At 56.8% G+C, this 22849-nt stretch overlaps 2 protein-coding genes across 3 annotated transcripts in view; both read left to right on the forward strand.

The window, feature by feature from the left end:
- The window catches only part of DIS3L2 (DIS3 like 3'-5' exoribonuclease 2), a 191717-nt gene extending 173850 nt beyond the window's left edge, over window positions 1–17867 (forward strand). For both annotated transcript variants that reach the window (XM_086754853.1, XM_086754854.1), the window contains exons 16-22: window positions 7041–7224; window positions 8379–8465; window positions 13029–13176; window positions 13450–13580; window positions 13818–13922; window positions 14612–14713; window positions 17314–17867. In XM_086754853.1, coding sequence (XP_086610979.1) covers window positions 7041–7224; window positions 8379–8465; window positions 13029–13176; window positions 13450–13580; window positions 13818–13922; window positions 14612–14713; window positions 17314–17412 — 856 coding nt within the window. In that variant the 3' untranslated portion in view covers window positions 17413–17867. The remainder of the gene's footprint in view (window positions 1–7040; window positions 7225–8378; window positions 8466–13028; window positions 13177–13449; window positions 13581–13817; window positions 13923–14611; window positions 14714–17313) is intronic.
- Window positions 17868–19286: 1419 nt separating this feature from the next.
- On the forward strand, window positions 19287–22520 carry LOC104483927 (intestinal-type alkaline phosphatase 1-like). The gene is made up of 11 exons (XM_086754555.1): window positions 19287–19359; window positions 19977–20093; window positions 20213–20328; window positions 20402–20576; window positions 20679–20851; window positions 20967–21101; window positions 21181–21250; window positions 21364–21496; window positions 21597–21790; window positions 21934–22050; window positions 22234–22520. Exons 1-11 carry the CDS (start codon window positions 19287–19289, stop codon window positions 22518–22520), a joined length of 1590 nt encoding a protein of 529 aa, XP_086610681.1.
- Window positions 22521–22849: the final 329 nt, after the last annotated feature.

The following is a 22849-nucleotide window of genomic DNA, read 5'->3' on the forward strand; positions in this document are numbered from 1 at the left end:
CGGCTCTGCGGAGCGGGAGCAGGGCCCTGGTTATCATAGCTGCCTCTGAGAGACGGTAGCTCAGTGAGCTGGTGGCTCCCTGGAAAGACAAACTGGATCTGATACAGATCTGTGGGAAGCTGGGCTGGGATTCCCAGCCGCGTGGCTCCTGGAGCTAAATGTAGGGATTGCAAACCGTTTCCAGTGCTGCTGTCATCTTCCCCACAGAGAAATGCTTAGGTAGGGTGAAGGGGTTCTGTTTTAAAGGAGGGGTTTTGAACACTGCTGTCACTTTGGGGCTGACATTTGACACGAGTGGGGAGGTCTGTACGGCAGTGCCAGGCGGCCCCGACCACGGGAGGCATTTCTAGGAGGGGGTGTGTGTGGGGCTGTGTGCCCACGCTGAGCGAGTGGCACTCTGCGGGCTTCTTTGGGGCCCATGGAAAAAGGGGTTTCTTGACCCAGGAAGGCCATTGCTGGAGGGAGATCCTCCTCTGTCTGCAATGCTGAGGGTGAAGTCCTCTGCCCTGGGCTCAAAGATGTGATAGTCTTGGGAAAATTGTGGAGGATGCTGGAGCTGGTACCGAGGGAGCTTGCTGAAGTTGTGCCTCTGTGTCCTGTGTGGCCCAGCAGACGGGCGCCGGTCTAAGCTTTCATCCCTGGCCTGCAGCAGCTTAAGACACTGTTTTGGCACAGAGGGGCACTTCAGCTTCATGGCAGGAGTCTGAAGGTTGTCACCAATTTGCATGAAAAGGAGCAGACTGCAGTCATATTAACATTTAATGAAGAGGCGCAGCCCGCAGAGACTGCATCCTCTGCAACACTTGCTTTCAGGTTGGTGATGTTTCCTTTGCCGCTTGGATCAAGACGGAATGGGGGGTGGTGGGTCAGGTGAGCATTCACTTTATCCCTTCCATGCGAACCACAGGTGAGGACAAGGAGCTCCAGGCCAGGTGGGGAGCACTTGCCATCCACACAGCCAAGCTCCAAGAAATGTCGGAGGCTCCGTGGCTGCTTGTGCCGTCTTCAGTGCCCCGACATCTGGCCTGACGTTGTGCTACCAGATTAAGTCAGCTCTTTTATGTAATGGGGCTGCAAAATGACATCAGTAATTTCAAAGGAACTTAGGCAAATGGTTGAGGTTTTTCTAGTGATCTAAATCCCTGTGTGCAAACCCAGTACATCGGGCTTTAGGCAATTAATCCCTAATCATGCCAAATACCTTCAGTAGCCCAGCTTCACTATTGAGAGCTTGTAACAGTTTTCCACTGTACCACAGTTAATTTGGATAAAGCAAAGAGAGTGCTCTTGTGGCATTTCCAGCCTTAAGGTGTGAGAGTGGCCAGCAAGTGACATTTGTATTCAGAAAACCCTCCCATGCATTTGTGTGGTAGGCATCTATTACTGGGAAGGCACCATAGCTAATAAAAAGGGCATTCATTGTGCCCTGGAAAGGGAGTTCATTAGAGGGAAAAGCCATTCTAGCTTAGTAAGAAATGAATCTAAAACTGCCTCAGAGCTGCTATTCTCATCGAGTTTCAATGTTAACAGTTTTAACCAAGAGCTAATTGAGCAATCTCAGAAAGTGGGGTAATTCCATTATTCAGCTATGCTTTGTTTAGGGCTACCACGAGCTGCGAAAGGAGCATGACCGACTTTCATCAAGCCAGGAACCACCAGTATTCTTGCCTTTTACTACTTTTTCTTTCAAAAAAGAGTAGAACTTTGGGGCTTTTGGCAACTGTTGTTGGCAAAGGGAGCTCCACACCAACGTTGCAAGGCTCATATATAACTGTGCGATCCAAGTTTTTGGATAACAAGGGATTTGATTTTCATAACTCTTCAAGCAGCAGTGCTGTTCCTGAGTGAGTGGCTGAAGATGCTCCTGTTTGTTGGACAGGCAGAGTGTCACCGGGAAGACGGTACACCATTCTTGGATGATTTTGCATGGAAAAGAGCCATGACAAGTGCCGGTCCAGCTACTCGCCAAAGAGCATGATTCTGCCATTGGCTGGACTCTCAGGAGATGCAGGATTAGGTAATGTTGCTTTTAGAAGAGCCTTTATAGAAACCTCTGAAGTTCCTTTGCTTCATGGAAGAACTGTAATAAAAAATAGATGTACATGATTTAAAGAAAAGAAGAAAAAGTCGTACCACATCCAGCATCTTTGGACTTAACACTTTGAAGAGAGTTTGTTGGTTGAACTGCGGTGCTGTTTCTTTACCATTTCCCTTCAACTGATATTGCTGCTGCTGTTGGATGTGCACAGGACTGTTAGCAGCCTTTTGTGGAAGGTGACTTTCTCTTGGTGAATGCAGCAGGATTTAGAGTCTCATTCCCAGGAGGTGGCTGTAGATCTCTTGTTTGTTATGAAATTGCACTGCAGTGATAATCCCCTTCAAGCAGAGAGCGAGGGCTCTCAGTGATGTACTGCCCTTAGCAAGGGGACGTATATCCATCAGTGTCTTTAGAGCCCGCTCAGACACACACAAACAGGTCAGAGCTTCCTTTTCTCAGCACTAGCCTCCTGTGGCACTGTTTGGTTCAAATACAAACCAAGTGTGGTTCTTTCAAAGCTCTACTGTCCTGTCCCTATTTGGACCCAGCGTGGAGCTGGACACCTGAAGCAGACATGTAGCTATGGGTTTTGAAACTAGAGGCCTTGACTGCTGGTTGAAGCACAATCCCATGCTGAGCCAGGATAGTAAACCCATCTGGGGGTGGAAAGGATTTTGAACAGCAAAAGCCTTGTTCCCTGGGCAGGAGGGATCAAGTGCTGTGATGGGGAGACAGGATGGAGGTGAGCAGATGGGATTTTGTCATAGGACAGAGGAAAGAAGGTTGGTAACCTTTGCAGAAATTATTTGACACATTCCGCTCAAGTCTGAGATGCTGGAAGGATGCTGGGGTTTACATAGTGGCAGCTCACCCAACCATTGGAAGAGGGACTCAGACTCCAGCTCAGGACAGTTCAGCTCTGTTCCTTTGGGAGCAGAATTTCCCCAATGAGCTACAAGTGAAGCTTCTCGTCTGTGAATAACGAGAAAAACTCAGCTATGGGAGAGCTACTTGGTGTTTTGGGTTTAGCTCGGAGTCTACACCTCAGCTGTGAGAGCACTTCCAATGCCTAGGATATGCCCAAGGGTTACATCTTGCAGGAGGGATGGAGGTGAGGAAGGTGGCATGGGGGAAGAGCCGTGCTGGTCTGTTCAGCCCAACTTCACTGCCGTTTGCTCTGAAGCCTGCGGGTCTGTTACGCGGGTGGAAGAGCAGATGTTTTAAGGTTGCTTCGCTTTAACCAAGCTGCCTGCCTCCTTCCTGCGCTTGCTGGATTGCAAACGAAGTGCCTCTTGTCTCTCCTTTGCAGCGAACCTCGCTTGGCTAATGTCATTTGTCAAGTTAATCAGGGAGAGTGGGCACATCAATGGCTGCTGTATAGCCTGGCCGCATTGCCATGGAGACAAGCGGCCAAAGAGACGTTTTACTTGCCCCACTTCACTCTGCAGAGATTTGACATGGGAAACCAATATTTTGTTTGTCCTCAACCAACCAACTTGATGAGGATGTGAGTAGTTTTTCCAAGATTGCTATCAAGAGATTGGGAGGGGTCTAGCTAACCTGTTTCAGAGCAAACAGTAACACTGCTACTAAAGCAATCCCAGGATCTGAATGTGCAGCTCCTCTTCCTGCATCCCATGGATATTTGGCTCTGGTAGGAGCTGTGTGAGTGGAGTTACAGCCCACTAGCTTGGGTTCGGGGCTTCCATCAAGGTGTCACCAGTCCTCTTCATCTGAATGGTTTCCTCGGTGGCTGTTTGCCTACAGGAGCCGTGACCATCATTTAAGATACTTTAAAAAGCACCAAGTCCTGTGTTTAAGAGCATCTCAGGAGCCTGAAAGCTCCCCAGCAGTCGGTGGGATTTAGGATCCGGCATGCCTCAATCACGTTCGAAACATTCAAAAGCGAGTGTTTTTGGAAACCATACACTCCGGCTGACCTCTTGCATAAGGCAGGCTATAGAGTTTCACCCACTAGCTTCTGCACCAAACCCATAACTCATAAGGAAAATCTGGGTATTGAAAGAGCCGGCAGAAGATGCTTACGCGTGTTACAGAGCTCGCAAGCTGTTCCGCTCTTCACTCTCCTCCCTCTCGCGTGTGCATGCGTTAAATGATGCATGGAACAGGTTCGGAAACGCTCCCTCCTGCAGCCCCAGCGAGCAGGACAGCCGGGATCTGCAGGCACCTACGGGAGGGACAGCCACCTGCTAACCCCCAGCCCTCTCCGGGGGACAGCAGAGGAAACCTCGCATCAGCACAGGAAGGGCAAAAGTTCAGATCAGATTGTTTATGGGATTTTATGGAGCCAGGAGCCAAGGATAGCTCAGCTAATCCAGAGGAAACTGTAGCGATGGCGTTAGAAGGCATTTCACATGGGATTCATTCAGTGTGCATTCAGATGGACCAGTCTTTCTGTCTCCATTTTTTTAGCCATGAAATATTTTTCTTTGCACTCCCATCTGCCAGCCTCACTGAGCCAAACTCTGAGCTGGGCTGTTTTAAGAAAAAAAAAAAGAAAAAAAAAATCCCTCTTGTCGTTTGACCTGCCGACGAGTTAGCAGAGCTTCACCGTGGCTCCCAGTAGCACCAGTGCCAGGCACTGGTCTGGCCCCCAGCCGCTGCCAGCCAGCTTTCACTCCTGCCTACCTCAGCATCCATTGCTTTTATCCGAGCCACGGTGTAGCGCTTGCTGAGTCGAAACCCTGGTGAGGACACGAGCTGAAAGTGCAGCTAAAAGGCCGCATGGGGAGAGGAGGAAGACAGCAGCTTTGCTGTTGTCTGCTGCTCCTCAGCACCCAAAGCCATGCCCCAAGCCCCAAAATGGTAAAACAAAATACAGAACTTAATGATCAGATGGAAAGTACGTCCAACCCAAAGTGTCGCTGGAGGTAAGAGGTAAGGGCTTCACACTCGTGTGAGCAATGAGAGCGAGAACGGCAGGGGCTGCTTGAGCACTTGCTTACAGTGTTCATCTCTGAGACATGAGATAAGCACATCATTGTGCCTGTCACAAAGAAGAGATGCTGTTCATGGGTTTTTATTGATTTTTCTTTAAAAATGGTTTTGCATCTACTCCATAGAGGCCACATTTTGAGGGAGGCACAGGGACTCCATGGCCACCCTTTGCCCACGTGCGCATCAGTGTAGCTGGGGCTAGCACTGGAAATGTCTGCCTTTTTCTTTGCACCAAAGGCCACGGGACGGAGAGGCGCTGCCTTTCACAGTCTGTACTGTTGGCTGTGCCTTGCTGTGAGCTGGCTTGGGCAGAAAGGGCTTCCCAGGCATGAGCATTGTGCCAGCGCAGCCTCGCACGTGTCCTCGGGCCACCGCTCCCCACGTGCCATCTGCAAGCGTGGCAGCTGAGTGAGAGCTGGTGTGTCCACCCAAACCCAGGAGATAAGGATGGCCTTGCCACAACCCACTGGGTGCTGCTCCGTGCCTCCCACCCCTGGGTGCTGTGCAGCCAAGGTGCCCAGCCCCCTTGGGCCATGCTGTCCCACAGCCCCCCAGTGCCAGTGGCCATAGAGGGACCGATGTTGCCATCTGCTGGCTTAGCTGCACAGGAGCAGCAAGAGCTTGGCTCATCCCTCTTGGAAGTCACCCATCAGGAGCGTGTACGGACCCTCCTCCCATGCCGGTGTGCGGGCGCATTGCCCAGCCGCTGACCCAGCCCTTGGCCTTCTGGTAGCATCTGCCCACCGGCAAGTGTTTTAGGGGACATGGTGGGTGGCCCATTTCCACGGGCTGTGCTGCTCCTCACCCCTTCCCGCACTGCCTATGCAGGAGGGTGTCCCTCCTGCCCTCCCTGCGGGGTCTGAAATATTGACCCCTGGCACTACGCTCTGGGAGAAGCCCCAAGGCTCTTGTTAAGGGAGCTCCCTCCCATTAAAGCCAAACATTTCCACTCCTGATTGTCACTGGCAAGTGCTTATTCCACCTCTGGGCTTGTCTTTATTTCCTTTTTCTTTCAAGTTCTTGGCAAGTACTCCCAGGCTGCGAATGTCTTGCTGCTGTAGCAAGTAGCCCAGGAGCACAGCGCCTTGCACGTCTCACCTGGCCAGTCCCCCCAGCGATGGCCGGGGCCAGCAGCTGCGGGAGGATGAGGTTACTTCTGTAAATCTATTATCTTTTTTAGCAATTAGCACCAGTTAGGAGCCCTGGGAATACACGCAGCGAATAGCAGGAAGCCCAGTAAGCACATCTCTGCTTATCTAAGCCCAGTTAAACAAGTCTCCTGTGGCACAGCCCTGCAGCTGGTAGCACAACCCATAATGCTCCAAAGATGATCTCAAGCGCTGGGGTGGCTTTTCTTCACAGTGTAGCCCTGGAGATTTCCATTCAATGTGTATATGGTCAGAGGCAGAAGTGGGGGGGCTCAGCCCAGCCTGGGGTACCCCCGGCAGTCTGCAGGTTGCGTGGAGGAGCCCCCGGAGTCCTGGCACTGCCTGGATGCTGGGGACAAGCGAGTGGCGCTGGTGGTTTGCCCTGCCCGGGGGCCGCGCTGCATCTGGCTCTGCGTGGAAAGCCCGGCGTGAGGGCCGGGCTCGGTGGCTGGACTTGACCACACATGTCGAGCTGGGATGGGGGAACAAGCGAGACGCTGTTTTCTCTGGCCCAGGAAGACAGCGACGTGTGTTTGTTTTTCATGCTATCTCTTGCACAGCGTTTGTTTTGCTTGACGAGCGTTTCAGGAGATAAAATAACCTAAAGGGAGATTATTTTATCCTAATTTAAGCTGTCAATTTATCACTGACTTCTGCTTGTCTGCGCCAGCAGGATGGCCTGCTCTGAGTCCCTGGGGAAACCTCAGCTAAAAAGCATGAATTTGGGAGGGGGATTTGCTGCAGTCTCACATGTAATGTGTGCTTACAACAGCAATGACAAGCTGCTCCCCTGTCCCCCCATGTCGTATTAGTTCCCTTCACTGTGGACTGGCTTGGCTTCCCAGGGGAGTCCCCTCTCTAACTGGGGCCCGGGCTTTGTTTTTCTCATGCTGCAGGCTAGTGGAAGAGTTCATGCTGCTCGCAAACATGGCCGTGGCCCATCAGATCTACCGCTCCTTCCCTGAGCAGGCCCTGCTTCGCCGCCACCCCCCACCCCAGACCAAGCTGCTGAAAGACCTCATGGAGTTTTGCAACCAAGTTGGTCTCGACATTGACTTCAGCAGCGCTGGGACCCTGCATGTGAGTGCGCTGGGGAGCTGGGCCATGGGGGCTAAGGGTGGGCAGCTACATGATGGCAGGTTTGCAGCAGCGTGGGGTCTATTCCCTGTCCCACTCTGCCAAAACAAAACACCTCCCTCACTCGCTCTTGACCCCACCGGTGCTGGGCAAGGGTGGCCCAGCCTGTCCCGGTCAGCCGTGATGTGCACAGAGCTTAGAGCAGGGCAGGGAGGACCTTGCAAGTGACCCCAGCACTGCCCTCTCTGCACTGGGAAGGATGTTTCAGTGCAGGGCCACTCTCTGGGACACCGTTTCCTTTCTCTGCCTTCTCAGCAGGTCCTGGGCAGGGCGTTTGCAGGAAGAGTAGCTCTGCAAGGGGATGTTTCTGTCTGGGCTGCTGAAGGTCTCGGAGAGGGCAGGGTGGGGAGCGAGGTGACTGGGAAGGACTGGAGAGCAGTGCTGAGAAAGGTCAGGCTCAGCCAGCACGGGAGGTATCCGACCGATCCTCCGCCGAGCCTGTCCTGAGGCTGAACTCCAGCTGAACAGCCCAGTGCAGGTTCCAGGATTTTCGTTACTCACCACAACTGGACTGTGGATAATCCTCTGTTAATCCCATCCCTGCTGGCCTCCTGCACACCCCTCCGTCAGCTGAGGCTGCTTTCCCCTCTTGCTGGCTGTGCCAAGACTGTGTCAGCAGACGTGGGGCTGCGCGCTCAGCTCCTCTTCTGCACTTTGAACCCTCCAGCCCTTCCTCACTACTCGGCCCCAAACAGTGATCTCCTGCATCCACGTCCCCCCAGAGTCCCATTAGTCCATGTGCTGAAGCTCTCGGTAGCTGGATGGGAGCTGGGCACAGATGAGGAGAGGGGCTATGGACGGTCTTGCACGCTGCACGTCTGGGGACGGAGCCAGGGGTCCTTGTGCCCTGGGTGCTCCCCGCTGCTGACCATGGGAGGTGGGTCAGTGCTCAGCAGGACTGTGTGTGCAGTCCTGTCAGGGCTGCTGGGATCAGAACAAAACCCATTTTTGTGTGAGCTTTTTGGTTTATGAGGGGAGTTGAAGGGAAAGGAGAAACTTGGCCTGACAAGCTGCTGTTTGCCCTGCTGAGGTCTGTCTGGGTGCCCCTGCCACCACGGCTTGCCAACACTGAATGCTCTCTCTCTTTTCTCCTCCAGAAAAGCTTAAATGAAACATTTGGTGCTGACAAGTACTCTGAAGCCAGGAAAGAAGTGCTGACCAACATGTTCTCCAGGCCCATGCAGGTAAGAATGGCACTGTGCTGTCGGACACGTCTGGCTGTAGCTGTCTGCTGTGGCTCCATCTTCAACTCTCGCCCCTTCTGCGTTACCATAGCTGCAGGGCTGCCAGTGGCTTACCCCAGTGCTTCCAGCTCCATGCAACTGGCAGTGGGGGTATCCCCTGGGCAACAGAGCTTCACTGGATGGCAGGGTCAGGCTGGGCCTTCCCTCGCCCCTCATACTGTCCCTGTTATTATTGATTGGGGTCTTTCACCCTTGAAGTTGCATGCGGGATGTTAACAGACTCACAAGGACCCAGCCTGCTCTGTGAAGAGCTGGTGACAGGCTCTATGGTTCATGTCTGTGCCATTTCTTCACATCATAGTATCCCAACTGGTGCAAAGAGCGAATCAAGGGTGAGAATGGTGTAGGGGTGTGGGACTGACCTTAAAGCACAATGTGGTACCCGGACACATGCTCTTAGAAGCAGGGATGCTCTGGAAACCCTTTGATCTCCCTCCAGACCAAGAGACCTTCTGTGAAGGAGGCTTGTGCTGCTCACAATGATTGTCATGTTTGGTGTTTCTGCAGCTCAGGACACTTATTTGGGTGCTTATCACCACCAAAACCAGATTTTGTGAAGCGTCTACCTTTCTACATTTGCAGCTGGGCATAGCACAGTATCTTCTGAGGGTAGTCCTATTCTGAGGGAGAAGGGGCACATTCCTGAAGTGGTCTCTCTGCTGTGGCCTGCTTATTGCTGCAGGAATGAATCATCTTCCCAACATTGCTCATTTGGTTGTCACTCTTCTAATTAGCTTATTTGCTCCATTTACTCATTAGCAGTTGCCTGAAGTCCTGCTGTACTTGAGTGACTTAATGCTTGCTTGCAAGTGGGATTGGAGACTGAAGCCATTCAGTAAATCACCCACTCGTGTATGTGTCCAGCTCAGGAGTGCTGCTTCACGAAGTGCAGGGAGCGTGCTCTAGAGCTGACTGCGTTGTCCCAGATCCTATGTCCTGCTTTGGCTTGTCCTGGTCCCTTCTGTTACATACTCTTTTCTGGTGGAAGGTGCTAACAGGTGAACATACTGGTGACAGACGTTCCCTGACATCACTCCCTGGTCCTGCTGACTGTGGTGCAAGCCTGGGCTTTGTCAGCAGCAGCACTTGGAACATGCATGGCTGTGAGCCAGGAGGGATGAGCAAGGAGAAGGCAACTTGGTTCTGCGCTGGCACCAGGGAGGAGATGAGCTTTTTGGGACCCACTGACTTGCTGAAATTTTGCCTCTGTGGTCCTGTGAGGCTGTGGTCTGGGAAGTGGTGGGTATACTTTGAAATACCTCCCAGTGGCCCTGGTTAAGGTTTATCCCTGTGAATACATTAGATCCGTATGTGAAAGAGGTATCAAGGTTTTGGGGATGAAGTCTTCTGCAGAGTGGATACCCGACGGAGAGTTTGGGGAAGAAGAAAGAGGACTTTTAAAGGAGATACTCCACAAGAGACAATTTTTGCAGGAACTCCTTTCATCATCGAAAGACCAAGGTGCCGTGTGTTCAGGTGTGCTGTGCAGTCCACTCGGGGCTGGCAAGCCTGCTGGCTGGCACGATCCCATAATAGGCAAAACCCGGTTTGCAGCTGAGCCCATCGGCCCTGCAGGGCAGCCTGTGCCTAGATGGCAAGGAGCGTTCCCATCTGCTGGCATTCCCATCTACTGGTGTGTCCCGGCAGGATGGTATTGCTGCACAAGGTGGGGTGCATGAGCCAGAAGAAGCAGAAATCTGTCTTGATTCTGGGGTGAGCTTGTGCAGCTGGCCATTGGCTGAAATGTTGTAAGCTGGTAAGTGGAGTTTCACGCTTGCCCAAAGCCGTTGGCCAGGTGAGCAGACGCTCCCCTCCTGTCTCTAGGGTGGCTTTCCGGAATGAGCCAGGATGTGCTCGCAGCGGTCGATGCATGTGACCTCCAGTCCATACAGAAGGACCACAGCACTGCAGGGGTGAGAGACATCAGCGTTGCTCTCTCTGATCCCTGACCATACTCACTGCAGGGTGGACTCACAGCTCCCCAAAATCGTGAGCAGTTCAGATTCCCACCACTGTTCCTGCTGCTGAATGCGGATGGGTGGTGCAAAGCTGTGTCAGTGCCTCTCAGAAAGGGCAGACAGCTACTGAGTGGAAGGAGCTTTCCGTGGAAGGAGAGTTTTTTGCTGTCTGCCACCAGTGTCAGAGCAGATGGGAGAATCAGCCCCACACTACTCACGTCCCCAGGCACCACAGTCCTTCGCTGGGGAGAGGACGGATCTGAGCGCTGGCAGCTGCAGAGCACAGCAGCGCAGGGGCCCATGCCGGTGTGGAGGGCTGGGCCGTTGCTCTGACAGATGGCGTGGTGAGACCGCCTGGTCAGGGCACTAAGGAGCTAGCCGTATCCCTGCCCACATCTCAGCTCCCCATGATAACGCTGGCGTTTCGGGGACAAGGCTGCAGTTAAATCAGCCAAAACAAGCTGCCCACTGGTTTAACCCATGGTCACACCGAGCCTGCGTCTTCCATCTTTGCTGCACAAGCTGCCCACTGGTTTAACCCATGGTCACACCGAGCCTGCGTCTTCCATCTTTGCTGCACGCAAAGCAGGATCATCAGCCTCTTGGAGGAAGAGGGAGGCAACTGGTAATGCGTGTGTCTGGAGGAGCACCTAGACTGCCATGCCAGGAGGAGCACCTAGACTGCCATGCCAGGAGCCTTGTAACAGATGAAGGAGCAGCGACACACCATTTTTCAGGGGCTCAGTCACTCGGGGATTCAATCTGTCTGTGAGAGCAAAGCCGCCACCGGTTGACTGGGGCTGATTTATTTCCAGGCTTCTCACAGTTCTCCAGGGATTGTGGCAAACCCTGGGGATTTGAGACCACTTGTGAGTCAAATCTGTTAATGAGGAAGCATCTGTTTTATGCCAGGCTGGTGTCGTTGGGTAGCGCTGTCATGGTGGTGAGGACAGGTATCAGATACGTGTGGGGGCTCCCTGCGGCGTGTAACCTTACCGCAGCCCGGAGGAGTATCTGTGCTGTGATCCCCAAGCTGATGCCAGCCTCATGAGGGTCATGAGCTGCCAACAGGGTGTCAAAAATGGTGCTGGAGACAGCAGCAGCTGAGTTTGGCCGGCACATCCGTCAGGAAGATGTACCCCAGGCAGCAACAAGCAGTGTGGGACCTTCAGCATCTTTTCTAATTTAAAACAAGGCAGGGGTTGCTGTGCACTGCTGGGCGTAGGGAAGGGATGAACCCTTCCCAGTGGCTTTCACATAGCAAGGGTTCTGACCTGTGCCATCAAGTGGGTATGCCCTGCTCTCTGCCTGTCTGGCATTGCAGGGACCTTCCTCCTTTCTGGCCAGGAGCCTGGCACAGGTGCTGTAAACCCCTGTCATCCTGTCTGTCTGCACAGGGGCACTCGTCTTCTCCCGCAGCAGCCTCCAGCGCTCGGCGTGGCCACGCAGAGCCTTGTTCGGTGGGAGCTGAGCTAATTGAGTGGAGACTGTACTTCATGGAGTCCATCAGAAACAATTTAGTTCTGGGTTGTGGAAATTGGCAGCTGCCACAGCTCCTATCCCAGCTCTTGGGTCTCATAATAAGGCCAGGACCGATGCTGCTTTTTTTAACCTGCTCTGTTTACTTGCCCGGATCAGTGCGTTGCTGCTCAGCAGGAGCTGGCTGTGCTGCTGGGCTGGAGAGCGGAGGATGCAGCTGCCCAAACTGTGGATCCCAGGACGATTCTGTAATCAGAGATGGCTACTCCTGTTTTTTTTTAAATCACTTGCTCTTATTTTCAAATGGGTTCATTCAATCGCCACTGTGCCGTGACCCCGCCGCAACCCCCCTGACCTGCACAGCCTCCCCTCCCCGCCTGGGCTCAGCCCCTGTTGTTTTCCCAGCCCCGAGGACTGGTGTTTCACAGATGTAAAAATAAAAACTGTAGCATGTGGGATAACAGGGGCGGCGCAGCTGGGAGAAGTTCCTGCTGAAGAGGCTGCTGGGCAGCACGGGTCCACCGTGGCCCCAGCATTGTTTTAGCCAGGCAGCCCAGCCACTCAGGTTCCCAGCTGTCGTGGTGGCATGGAGCAGCAGGGATCGCGGCAGGGCTGTCTCGTCCTTCTCTGTGAACAGGAGGGCTGCTCATCCCAGCCGCTGGTGCTCTCCAGACAGGGGTGATGGGTGTGCAGAGCCTGCGGCTGGACCCAGAACAGGACAGGCTGGGCTCTCCCCTGGAAGATGGGGGGATGGCAAATGAGCCCCAGGGCCTAAGCAGGAGCAGGAGGCTGCTTAAACCTATGTGTGATGTGAGAGTTGGGGCAATCCTTGGGGCTAGCCAGGGTCAGCTGGCAGCCGGCAGCTCCCTGCAGTGGCTTTGTCCCCGTTGCTCTGTGCTCAGTTCCTGCAGCACCCGCCTTGTCCCTGTGCAGCCCAAACTGAGCAGCAGGTGAAGAACCATCAGCTGCTGGAGCTCTGTCTTACAGACACAGACCCCTCCAGCCTCGTGCAGGGTTCTGCCACCATCTTTGCTCACCCCCTTCCCTTGCTTCTCACCCCTTTTAGATGGCTCTCTACTTCTGCACCGGTGTCCTGGGGGATGAGACCCTCTTTCGCCACTATGCCCTGAACGTGCCCTTCTACACGCACTTCACCTCGCCCATCCGCCGCTACGCCGACGTCATTGTGCACCGTCTCCTCTCCGCCTCGCTCGGTAGGTGCCACCCAGCTGCTTGCAGAGCAGCTCTGGGTGCTGTGAGGGGAGGATGTGGCTGTGCCCAGCACAGGGCTCCCGGATTCCTGCCTTACCTGCCACGGGTGCTGGGTGCTTGGAGTCTGCATCCCACGGGGCAGCTCCCTGGCACGTGGGTACCCTCGACAAGCAAGGACACGGGGGCAAACTGGCCATCTGGGCCCAGGCTGCCCTGGGATGGCTCCGGAGCAGGAGGGAGAATGAGCACGTCATTGTCACTTATCCACGTCCCAGGTGCCGGCTCCCCCATCAAACTGGACAAAGAGGCCATCCAGAGACAGGCAGACCACTGCAACGACCGGAAGATGGCTTCCAAGAGGGTGCAGGAGCTCAGCGCTGACCTCTTCTTCGCCATCTTTGTCAGGGTAAGAGCCAGGAGCGTCTCCCCCGGAGGCATCTCTGGATTTCCCCAGGAAGGCTCAGCCTAGATGCCACCAGGCAGAGGGCTGCGTGACTGCCCAGCTGGCCTGGGGCAAAGCAAATGAGGGAGGACCCACTGAGTGACTGTCATCACCAGAGCTCCAGGACCTGGAGACACTGACTCCCCCTGGGGACAGCTGGATGGGGGACGCCGGTGTAGTGACAGCCCTGTCTCTTGGCAGGAGTGCGGTCCCCTGGACTCAGAGGCCATGGTGATGGGTGTCCTGAACGAGGCCTTTGATGTCCTGGTGCTGAGGTTTGGAGTTCAGAAGCGCATCTACTGCAATGTAAGTACCTCACACCCGTAGTGCTGCCTCACCAGAGCGGGCTGCAGCAGCCTGGCATCATCGGAGCCAGTGGCTGTCCTGGTGCCCTTCTGTGCCAGCCCCGCAGACAGCAGAGCTGCTCCTGAGCCAGGCTAGCTGGAGGGGAGAGAGACTTCCTGGGGTTTCCCCTCCATCCCTCAGGCCCGAGCAGCTGTGAGGGGCTGGAGGGCTCCGAAGCAGCCCTGTCTCTGAGGACCAGCTTCTCCCTGCTGCGTGCTGAGGGTGATCTAGCCTAGATAAGGGGAAAAAAGACAGATTTGGGGGGGCAGAGATCAACATGGGGCTGAAGTCAGGAAAGGGAGAGAAGCTGATTTTCATTTCATTTAATCAGGCAGAGTATCTGGGGCTGTGACAGCAGCACTGTAGGCCAGCACCTGCAGTTAGTGACAACATCTTCTCTTAATAACCCGGTTATATGGCTGGCAATGACATCTTTAAACAGGACATATAGCGTGATGTATGGGCTGTTTGTGTATCGCAGCAGCCCCTGATTTACGTGCTAGGCTCAGGCTCACGAGCTGCTGCATCCTGGTTGTTAAAAAGCTGCAGAGGCAGCGTCGTCCCCATCCGCAGGCGAAGTGGAGGGGGAGAGCTGAGGGACAGATGCTGTCAGGGCCACAGGCTGTTCCCAACACTCTCCCTGCCCACAGGCGCTGCCCTTGCTGGGCTTCCACTTCCAGAAAGTAGGAAGGAAGCCAGAGCTGACACTCATGTGGGAGCCGGAGAAGCCAGAGCAGGAATCTGTGACCCAGGTAAGACCACTCAGCGCGGGACAGGCTCACAACACCATGGGGCTGGCATGGAGACTGTGTGCAATATGTGGATCCTGCGGCCTCCACAGGGATGGGTCCAGGAGGCAGGACTGCCTTGCAGGCTGTCAGGTCCTGCTGTCCCTCTGTGTCCACTCCCAAGCGAGCCTGACGTTAGCCTCAACCTCCTCTCCCATCCAGCTCCGCTCCATCCTATCGCTGCCCCCACATCTGACCCCTCCATGGCCTTCAGACTCTGCCCTGCCTGCTGTGTGCCCTGCCTCCCAATTAATTTTCCTCCAGGAATTGAATTAACATGCTGTTTACTTCCTTCTTCCAGATTATCAATTAAGATGTTAAGTAAGATCAGGCCTAAGGCAGCTCCCATCTAGACCCTTCCCCCCATGCTGGCATTCCTTGACCCCTCACTGGCACAGCCCTTCCTTCAGGTTTCCATCCCTGTGACAGGGTTGAGACTCAATTAGGAGGAATTTTTTGAGTCATACTTCCTGAGATGCAGTGTCAAATGGTTTAACAGCATCTAGAAATCTCTCGCTTGTGTCTCTGTCATCTATTAACTTGGTAACTCAATCAGAGGGAGCAATCGCATTTGTCTGGCCTGATTAAGTGGTGCTTCTTTGCCAACTTTTGTCTGGCATCACTATAAAATCACAGCTGTGTTGACTGCTGTGATCCCTGCCTGCTGCCTGGGCGGGAACACGAGGGCTGAATCCCAACTTCTCATCCCTCTCAACCTGAATCCCAAGCCCCCCTGCGCTGCTCCAGGGGCTCTGCGTTTGAACCCCATTTCCAGCCAAGCCCAGCACAACCCATCCTTGTCCACCTAGGGCTAGATGAAAAGGACTCTGGATACAGGGCTGGGCTGACCGTCCTGGCTGGTGTGGTGCATGTCCCGGGGAGTCCTTTCCTTCCCAGGGGAGATGTTGCAATCGGAGCTGGCTGAGCTCCCCAGCTGCTGCAGGCATTTCTGCAGGCTTCCCTCCCTTTGAAGCTGAGCTTTCCTTCCCCAGCTTGGCTCAGAGAAGCCCCCTGAACGTGGCCCAAAGTGTCCTCGGTTCCTCCTTTCCTACAGGAGGGGGTATCACTTACACCCTAGCAGAGACCTGCATGAAAAATGATGCCCCAGCATGAGCAGAGCCCGTTTAAGTAAACACTCGGTGCTAGAGGAAACTGCTCCACGAACCCTCCACGCCTCGTAAGAAAACACCGGAGCTCTCCTCTGGGAGCAGGCTGTGAGCTGTCCTCCGAGCCAACAGATCCCTGAGATGATAAATCTTTAGCCCCAGGATAAATCAGATTCGTGGGAGCCGTGCTGAACCGTGGGAGATGTCACTCAGACACCCCACAGCACCAGGCACCCCCTGCTCCCTGCCTGGCCCCAGCGCTTGGCCTCTGCTTCCCGATTTGGCTCAGCCTGACCAGGCAGTGGGAATGTCGGGGAAGGCTGTTTGTAGGAAGCTGTGCAGGGATCTGGGCTGGCCGGCCCTGCCATGGAGAGGAGGTGTTGCCCGCATCTGTCCACAGGCTCCAGGAGGTGGCCAGGATCTCGGTGGGCATTACTCAAGGCTTGAGCATGAAGTGGATCTAAGACTCAGGGGATCTGGTGTAAAATTGTGCTGTTCCCTGGCAGTTCAGCAAAGGGATGGGGCAGGATTGCAAGGGAGAGTCCTGATAATCCCCGTTTATTTCCCCTAGATGTAGGGGGTTGCTGCGTGGCCACCAGCCCCCATGCTCCTGCCAGCTGGGGTGGGCAGGGGGCTGGTGCTAGGTAGCTGGCAGCTGTCTGGGCTGCCATCTGCAAAAGGACTTTCCCTGTGGTTTGCTCCTCGCTGGCCGCTTCTATATCGTTCAGTCTCAATGAGATTTCCCTGCTCTGAATGATTAATCTGGAGTGGCTGGCACTGGATGAGCTGGGAAGGGTTTGACAAGGTTACGCCGGTGGCTCTGTGCCCACTCCTCCTGCGGGCCAGCCCCGAGCAGATGGCTCCGTCGAGCCCAGCCGCAGCGCAGGGCTTGGGGACAGGCTCTGGCAAACGAAGTCCTCAAATGCCTGGCCATGGCCCTGGGACAGCCCCTTCCCGGTGTCTCAGCCAGACGGTTAACCGTGCCTCATGGACAGACCGATCGATGCTTTACACTTCTGATCCGCACAGTTGCACAGAGATGGAGTCAGAGGATGGGGGAGGTGGCAGCACATTCCTGAACAGGAGGGATTGACTTTTTGGGATCTTGATTCCTTTTGTTCTCATCCATCTTGCTCCCTCCCCGGGTCTCCTCTCACTGTGGGGTCACAGGGGAGTCGTTCCCTCCTTGCAGGATGCTCAGCATCATGTGGAAAACCCTTCTTACCGCAGCTCACCGTTGGCGCTTGGCCAAGGCTCTTCCTTAGGGGATGATGAGCGTTCTCCGGCTGGAGAAGGGAGACAGCAGCCAGCTTTAGGGGAGCTCGAGACCCAAAGCCGACGGCACAGTCACCACACTCCTTCCCGGACTGTGCAGAGAACAAGATCAGGCTCGAATAAGTGAGGTGCCAAGCCACCTGAAAAACACTTTTCTCTCCGTCTTTCTCTCCCTTGCTGAAGGTGATCACCATTTTCACACTGGTGGAGGTCGTGCTGACATCGGACGGCGTCCCGCTCAAGTACAGCGCCCTGCTCAAGAGACCGGGCTCAGAGAAGTGAGCGCCCTGGGCTGTGCGTGCTCCCCGCTGCTGACGCTTGCTCACCTCCCAGGCCTCACACCGGCACCCGCCAGGGACAGAAGGGACCCACAAGGAGTTTGGGGTTTTGGGTTTTAAAACCAATGCCATTTTATTTCTAGTTTGGATTTTTAACTCCTCCTGGGAGCAGAGCTCAGGATTGGAGCCTGCCTCAGGCAGAGCGTTTCTACTCTTGGATATTTTTAGCTTGATTTTTTTTTTTTTTTTTTTTTTTTAAGGCAGCGGTGTCTGTCCCCAGCCACCTCAGGTGCCAGTGGTGGGGGCTGAGTGGGGACGCGTGTCCCCAGGAGCTGAGAGGGGCTAGCTCCACCATCCCAGGTGGGATGCAGCGGGATGCAGCCGTGGGGCCATGCAGGAGGGTTTCTTGCAGGGTTGTGTGTCATGTAATAAAAGCCGGGTCAGCAGCCGCGTGGGGAAGCTGTGCAGTTTTATTTTGCCTCCGCGTTCCCCAAGCCGGGAATCCCAGCAGTAACTCATCTCCTGGGCAGCCCTCTGCCTTCCCCTGCCTGCTGCTTCCCAGGCATTGTGAAATCCAAGGGGCCTCGCTGTCTCCTCTGGCCCCGGCATGTGCTGGGCTGGAACGTGTCGGGGACAGGTGGACAAGTGTGCTCCCAGCTCCCGCTCCAGCAGCTGATCCCTCCATTTGAGCTGTCACTGGGTGTCTGCTCCTGCTCCAGCCCCTCGCACCCTGGCCTCCAGCCTCACAGCTTGGAGACCCTGCAGCACCATGTCCTCGCTTCTCCTTGCTGCTCGAGAGAGCGAGCATCCAGCCCCTCATGGACCGACCAGCCCCTCTGTGGTCTCCAGGCATCTCTGCCTGCTCCCCATCCCCATGTCCCCCACCCGCACTGTGCAGGATGTCCTCGGTGGCATGGGAAGCACCAGCAACCCCTGCTTCATCACCTCCATGGGGTCAGGCAGCCACAAGCGGTGGCTGGTGGAGTGATTGACGTCTGGTGAGAAATGGATCCATCGTGCCAGGCAGGGAGGGGGCCCTGCTTCACCCTGCCTCATGGGTGGTGGCAAACGTGGCCATGGCATGGACAATATGGCCGTTGCAGGAGCCAGGAGCTGGGCAAAGCTGGGCTGCCTGGTTCAGGATGGGGGACTGAGCCCTGGGTTGGCTCAGGGCTGGGTATCGCATGCTCCCTGGGAGCTGGTGAGCCATGAAAGCCGTGAGGGTCACCTACAGTCCCCAGGGGTTGCGCTGCTGGTGACGTCCTTCTGGGTGGAACCACGTATGGATGTCACCTTCGGATGTGGAAGCGAGTGGGAGCAGCCTGTTCCTCCCTGAGTCTCCTGCTCCTCGCCGGGCGCTGCTGACGCAGGGCTGTTCCCTGCCTGCAGCAGGTACCTCGCTGCAGGGGTGCACTGGCTCAGGCTGTCCCAGGGCCTGACAGGCAACATGCGACCGTGTCCCCTGAGAAAGGGGACCTGTCCCCGTCCTCGTGTTTGTCTCAAGGGATACAAGGCCAATCCAGCCCGGCCCAGCTCAGCCTGTCTGCAAAAACAGCACTTTGCCCTGCGCCCTCCCTGCCGCACCCCAGGGTCCCGCAGGCAGCCGCCACCTGGGAGCCGGGGGGGCCCGAGGTGGCCTGGTCCCCAGGGAGGGGCTGGAGGTCCTCCCTCGATGGTGGGGGGGAGGGATGGCCCCAGGGAGGGCTGGGGGCACTGGGAGGGCCGTGGGCAGGGCTGGGAGATAGTCCCTGAATGTTATCAGCCCATCGTCTCGCCCTTGGCGGGGCTTAGCCCTCCGGCAGGACAGGGAAGGGCCATAAAGGGCTGTCCCCCTGCCCCTGGCGGGTGACATTCGGGGAGGGAGCTGGAGTGGGCAGCATGGGTCAGCTGCTCTCCCCTGGGACCTGCCTTCTCCTCTGCTTCCTCGCCCGGCTGGTGGCCGCAGCCTCAGGTGACAGCTCGAGTGGGGACGTGTGGGAGAGGGTGGGGTGTGAGCCCTTGGTGGGGAGGTGCTGGGGGCTGGTGCCACTTCCCAGGGGGTCTCTGGGGACCCTGTCACCTCCCCATGGGATACCAGCAAAGGCAAACCCTCCCGGCCACCTCAGGGTGGTTTCAGACCCCAACCTTTGAATGGGTTTCTCTCAGACCCCACCAGAGCAGGTCCTGTCCCCATCCCCCCCCACTGTCCCCTCACCTTCCTGGCAGTGACTTTGGGTCAAGTGGCTTGATGGCCACAGCCGGCGTGGTTGCCCAGACGTGACACACTCTCCATGGGGGCTGATGTTCGAGTACCTCATCCCCTCTGTTGAGAGCCACAGGGACCTTTCCAGCCAAATTGTGCCTCGGTTTCCCCCTCTGCAGCCAGGCTGTGAGCAATCCTGGGGTTGCCAAAGACTGTGCTGATCCCCAAAGGGCTCCTGGCCCCTCTGAGGCCCGCAGGAACGGGGCTTAGAGCAGCTGAATCTGCCCAGGGTGGAGATGTCCACTCTGGTCCTAGGGGGGATGTCTTTGGGGACCCTCAGGGTCCCCAGCACCCCCACATGCCCCCGGCTCTGCTCTTGCCTGCAGACGCCGAGAAGAGCCCAGACTACTGGAACGAAGGGGCCAGGAGGAGGCTAGAGTTGGCCCTGGCCTTGCAGCCGTCGGCACAGCAAGCCAAAAACATCATCCTCTTCATGGGTGACGGTGAGTCCCCCTGTGTCCCAGCCAAGCCTCACTACTCCATGGCTCCAAAATGCCTGGGGAGGGCAGGACTGTCCCTGGTCCCGACCCCTTGCCACCCCGCAGCTCTGCCGTGCCCACAGGCATGGGGCTGGCCACCATGTCAGCAGCTCGGATCTACAAGGGGCAGCTGGCCGGCGACTCGGGCGAGGAGAGCGTCTTGGCCATGGAGACCTTTCCCCACGTGGCCCTGGCCAAGGTGAGTGGGACAGCATGAGTGGGTAGCCCTGCTGTGCCTACCTGAAACACCACCGGACCCTGCTTGCTTCTAGACATACACCATCGACCGGCAGGTGCCCGACAGCGCCGGCACGGGCACAGCCTACCTCTGCGGGGTGAAGACCAACGCCAAGACACTGGGGCTGAGCGGGGCGGCTGTCTACGGCAAATGCCGCAGCAGTTTTGGCAACGAGGTGGACTCCATCCTGCACCGGGCCAGGCTGGCGGGTACGGGGTAGTGGGCAACCCTGGCAGAGCTTGGCACAGCACAGCCATCCCCTGCCATGCAGGGCTGGACAGGGTCGCTGTAAACCCTTGCCCGTGCTGCAGGCAAGTCAGTGGGCATTGTGACGACAACACGGGTGCAGCACGCGTCCCCCGGGGCAGCCTATGCCCACTCAGCCAGCCGAAGCTGGTATGCCGACGCAAACATGCCCAAGGAGGCCTTGCGGGACGGCTGCAAGGACATCGCCTACCAGCTGGTGCACAACACGGACATCAACGTGAGCTGGGGAGTCGATAAGGGATGGGGGGGACACTGGTGGCGTTGGGAGGGTCTGCTGAGCTGCAGGGCTGTGGCAGTGGCAGTGGTGGTAGCAGCTCTCCGCTCCCCGGCAGGTGATCCTGGGCGGCGGGCGGATATACATGACACCCAAGCAGACCCCGGACCCCGAGTACCCAGAGGACCCAGCTCAGAACGGCACCAGGAAGGATGGCCTGGACTTGATTGCCGAGTGGCTGAGTGCCAAGCGGGTACCGCGCCGGGGTGGAGGGGACGTGGCACCGGGCATGGGGCGTGTGCTGTTGGCACCAGCTCTGTTCCCGCTGGCAGGACGCCCGCTACGTCTGGGACAAGAAGGGCCTGGATGCGATTGACGACGACTCCGTGAGCCACCTGATGGGTAAGAGTGTCACTGACTGCGTCACTGGCAACACGTCCTCCTCTCTGCTCCAGGGGTGCTGGTGGGGGCACAAAGCAGCCCTGATGTGGACCCCCCCTTCCCCACTACCCCAGGCCTCTTCGAGCCCAAGGACATGAAGTACGAGCTGAACCGCAACACATCCACGGACCCCTCCATCGTGGAGATGACAGAAAAGGCCATTCGCATCCTGCGCAGGAACCCCAATGGCTTCTTCCTCTTTGTGGAAGATGAGTGACCCCAGGCGGGAAGTTTGGCTGGGGCCGGAGTGGGAGAAGGTGAGTGTCCCAGGGGACCAGGGAGGGGGTGACGGTTGTGTTCCCCATGCAGGTGGCAGGATTGACCATGGCCACCACAGTGGCCGGGCCAAGCAGGCGCTGATGGAGGCCGTCATGCTGGACCGGGCAGTGAAGCGGGCGGGCGAGCTCACCTCCCCCTCCGATACCCTGACCGTGGTGACGGCTGATCACTCCCACGTCTTCACCTTTGGGGGCAACACGCTGCGCGGCACCTCCATCTTCGGTGGGTCCTGGTGGGGGAGAGACAAGCATCCCTGTTCCCCCTTCCCCCTTTTGTTCCCACCGGAGGCTGAGCTGACCAAGGCGGGGAGCTGGGGAGAGGTACCTGGCTGGGACAGAGGGTGACAGTGTCTCTCCTTGTGCCAGGGCTGGCCCCCAAGAAAGCCAAGGACAAGCGAGCCTACACCAGCATCCTCTACGGCAATGGGCCTGGCTACAGCATCCGTGATGGGGGACGCCCGGCCGCCAGCCTCCCTGCTGCAGGTAGGAACCTGCTGGGAACAGGATGGCTGGGAACAGCATCCCACGGGCACGGCCATGGGGGTCTCGGTGCCACCACGTGGTTCAGGTGTCACTTGGGGAGGGATCAGCCCATCTCCAGGGTGGTGGGGGTGAGTAAGGGGGCCTCCTGCCCCCAGGCTCATTTCTCCCACCCCTCTCCTGCAGAGGACAAGGACTACAGACAGCAGGCAGCTGTGCCTCTGGAGACGGAGACCCACAGCGGGGAGGACGTGATGGTGCTGGCCCAGGGCCCCATGGGCCACCTTTTCCACGGGGTACAGGAGCAGCACTATCTCGCTCACGCCATGGCCTACGCCGCCTGCCTCGAGCCCTATGCCACTGAGCCCCGGTGCAGGGCAGCCCGCAGGGCTTCCCACGGCACCCAGCGCTCCCCCCAGCCCCTGCTCGCCCTCCTGGCCCTCTGCGCAGCGGCACTCATGGTGGGGGGGTGAGAGCTGCCAGCCGAGCCCCACTTCAACACGGACTGCCCAGGTTCCCCCCGGCCGCCCCATCGACGGACTCGGCAGCCAGGTCCCTGCTGTGGCCAGGCTCAAGGACTGCAATAAAACACGGGTTGTTTGTCTCCATCTGCCATGTGAGGGTTTGCAGCAGCAGTCGCCTCCTAAAGCGCTGCCTCGTGCCTCAGTTTCCCCGGGTGGCTGTGGCTGCCAGCTCCTGTCCTGGGACCAGAACTGGAGGCGCTGGGGTGAAGGAGGCGATGAAATGAGAGTGAGAGGAGGCCATGTCCCCCCAAGCTTTGCCAGGCTGGGGAACAGTACGC

The sequence above is a fragment of the Chlamydotis macqueenii genome, chromosome 9 (assembly GCF_036417535.1).
Source record: "Chlamydotis macqueenii isolate bChlMac1 chromosome 9, bChlMac1.mat, whole genome shotgun sequence".
Lineage (NCBI taxonomy): Eukaryota > Metazoa > Chordata > Aves > Otidiformes > Otididae > Chlamydotis > Chlamydotis macqueenii.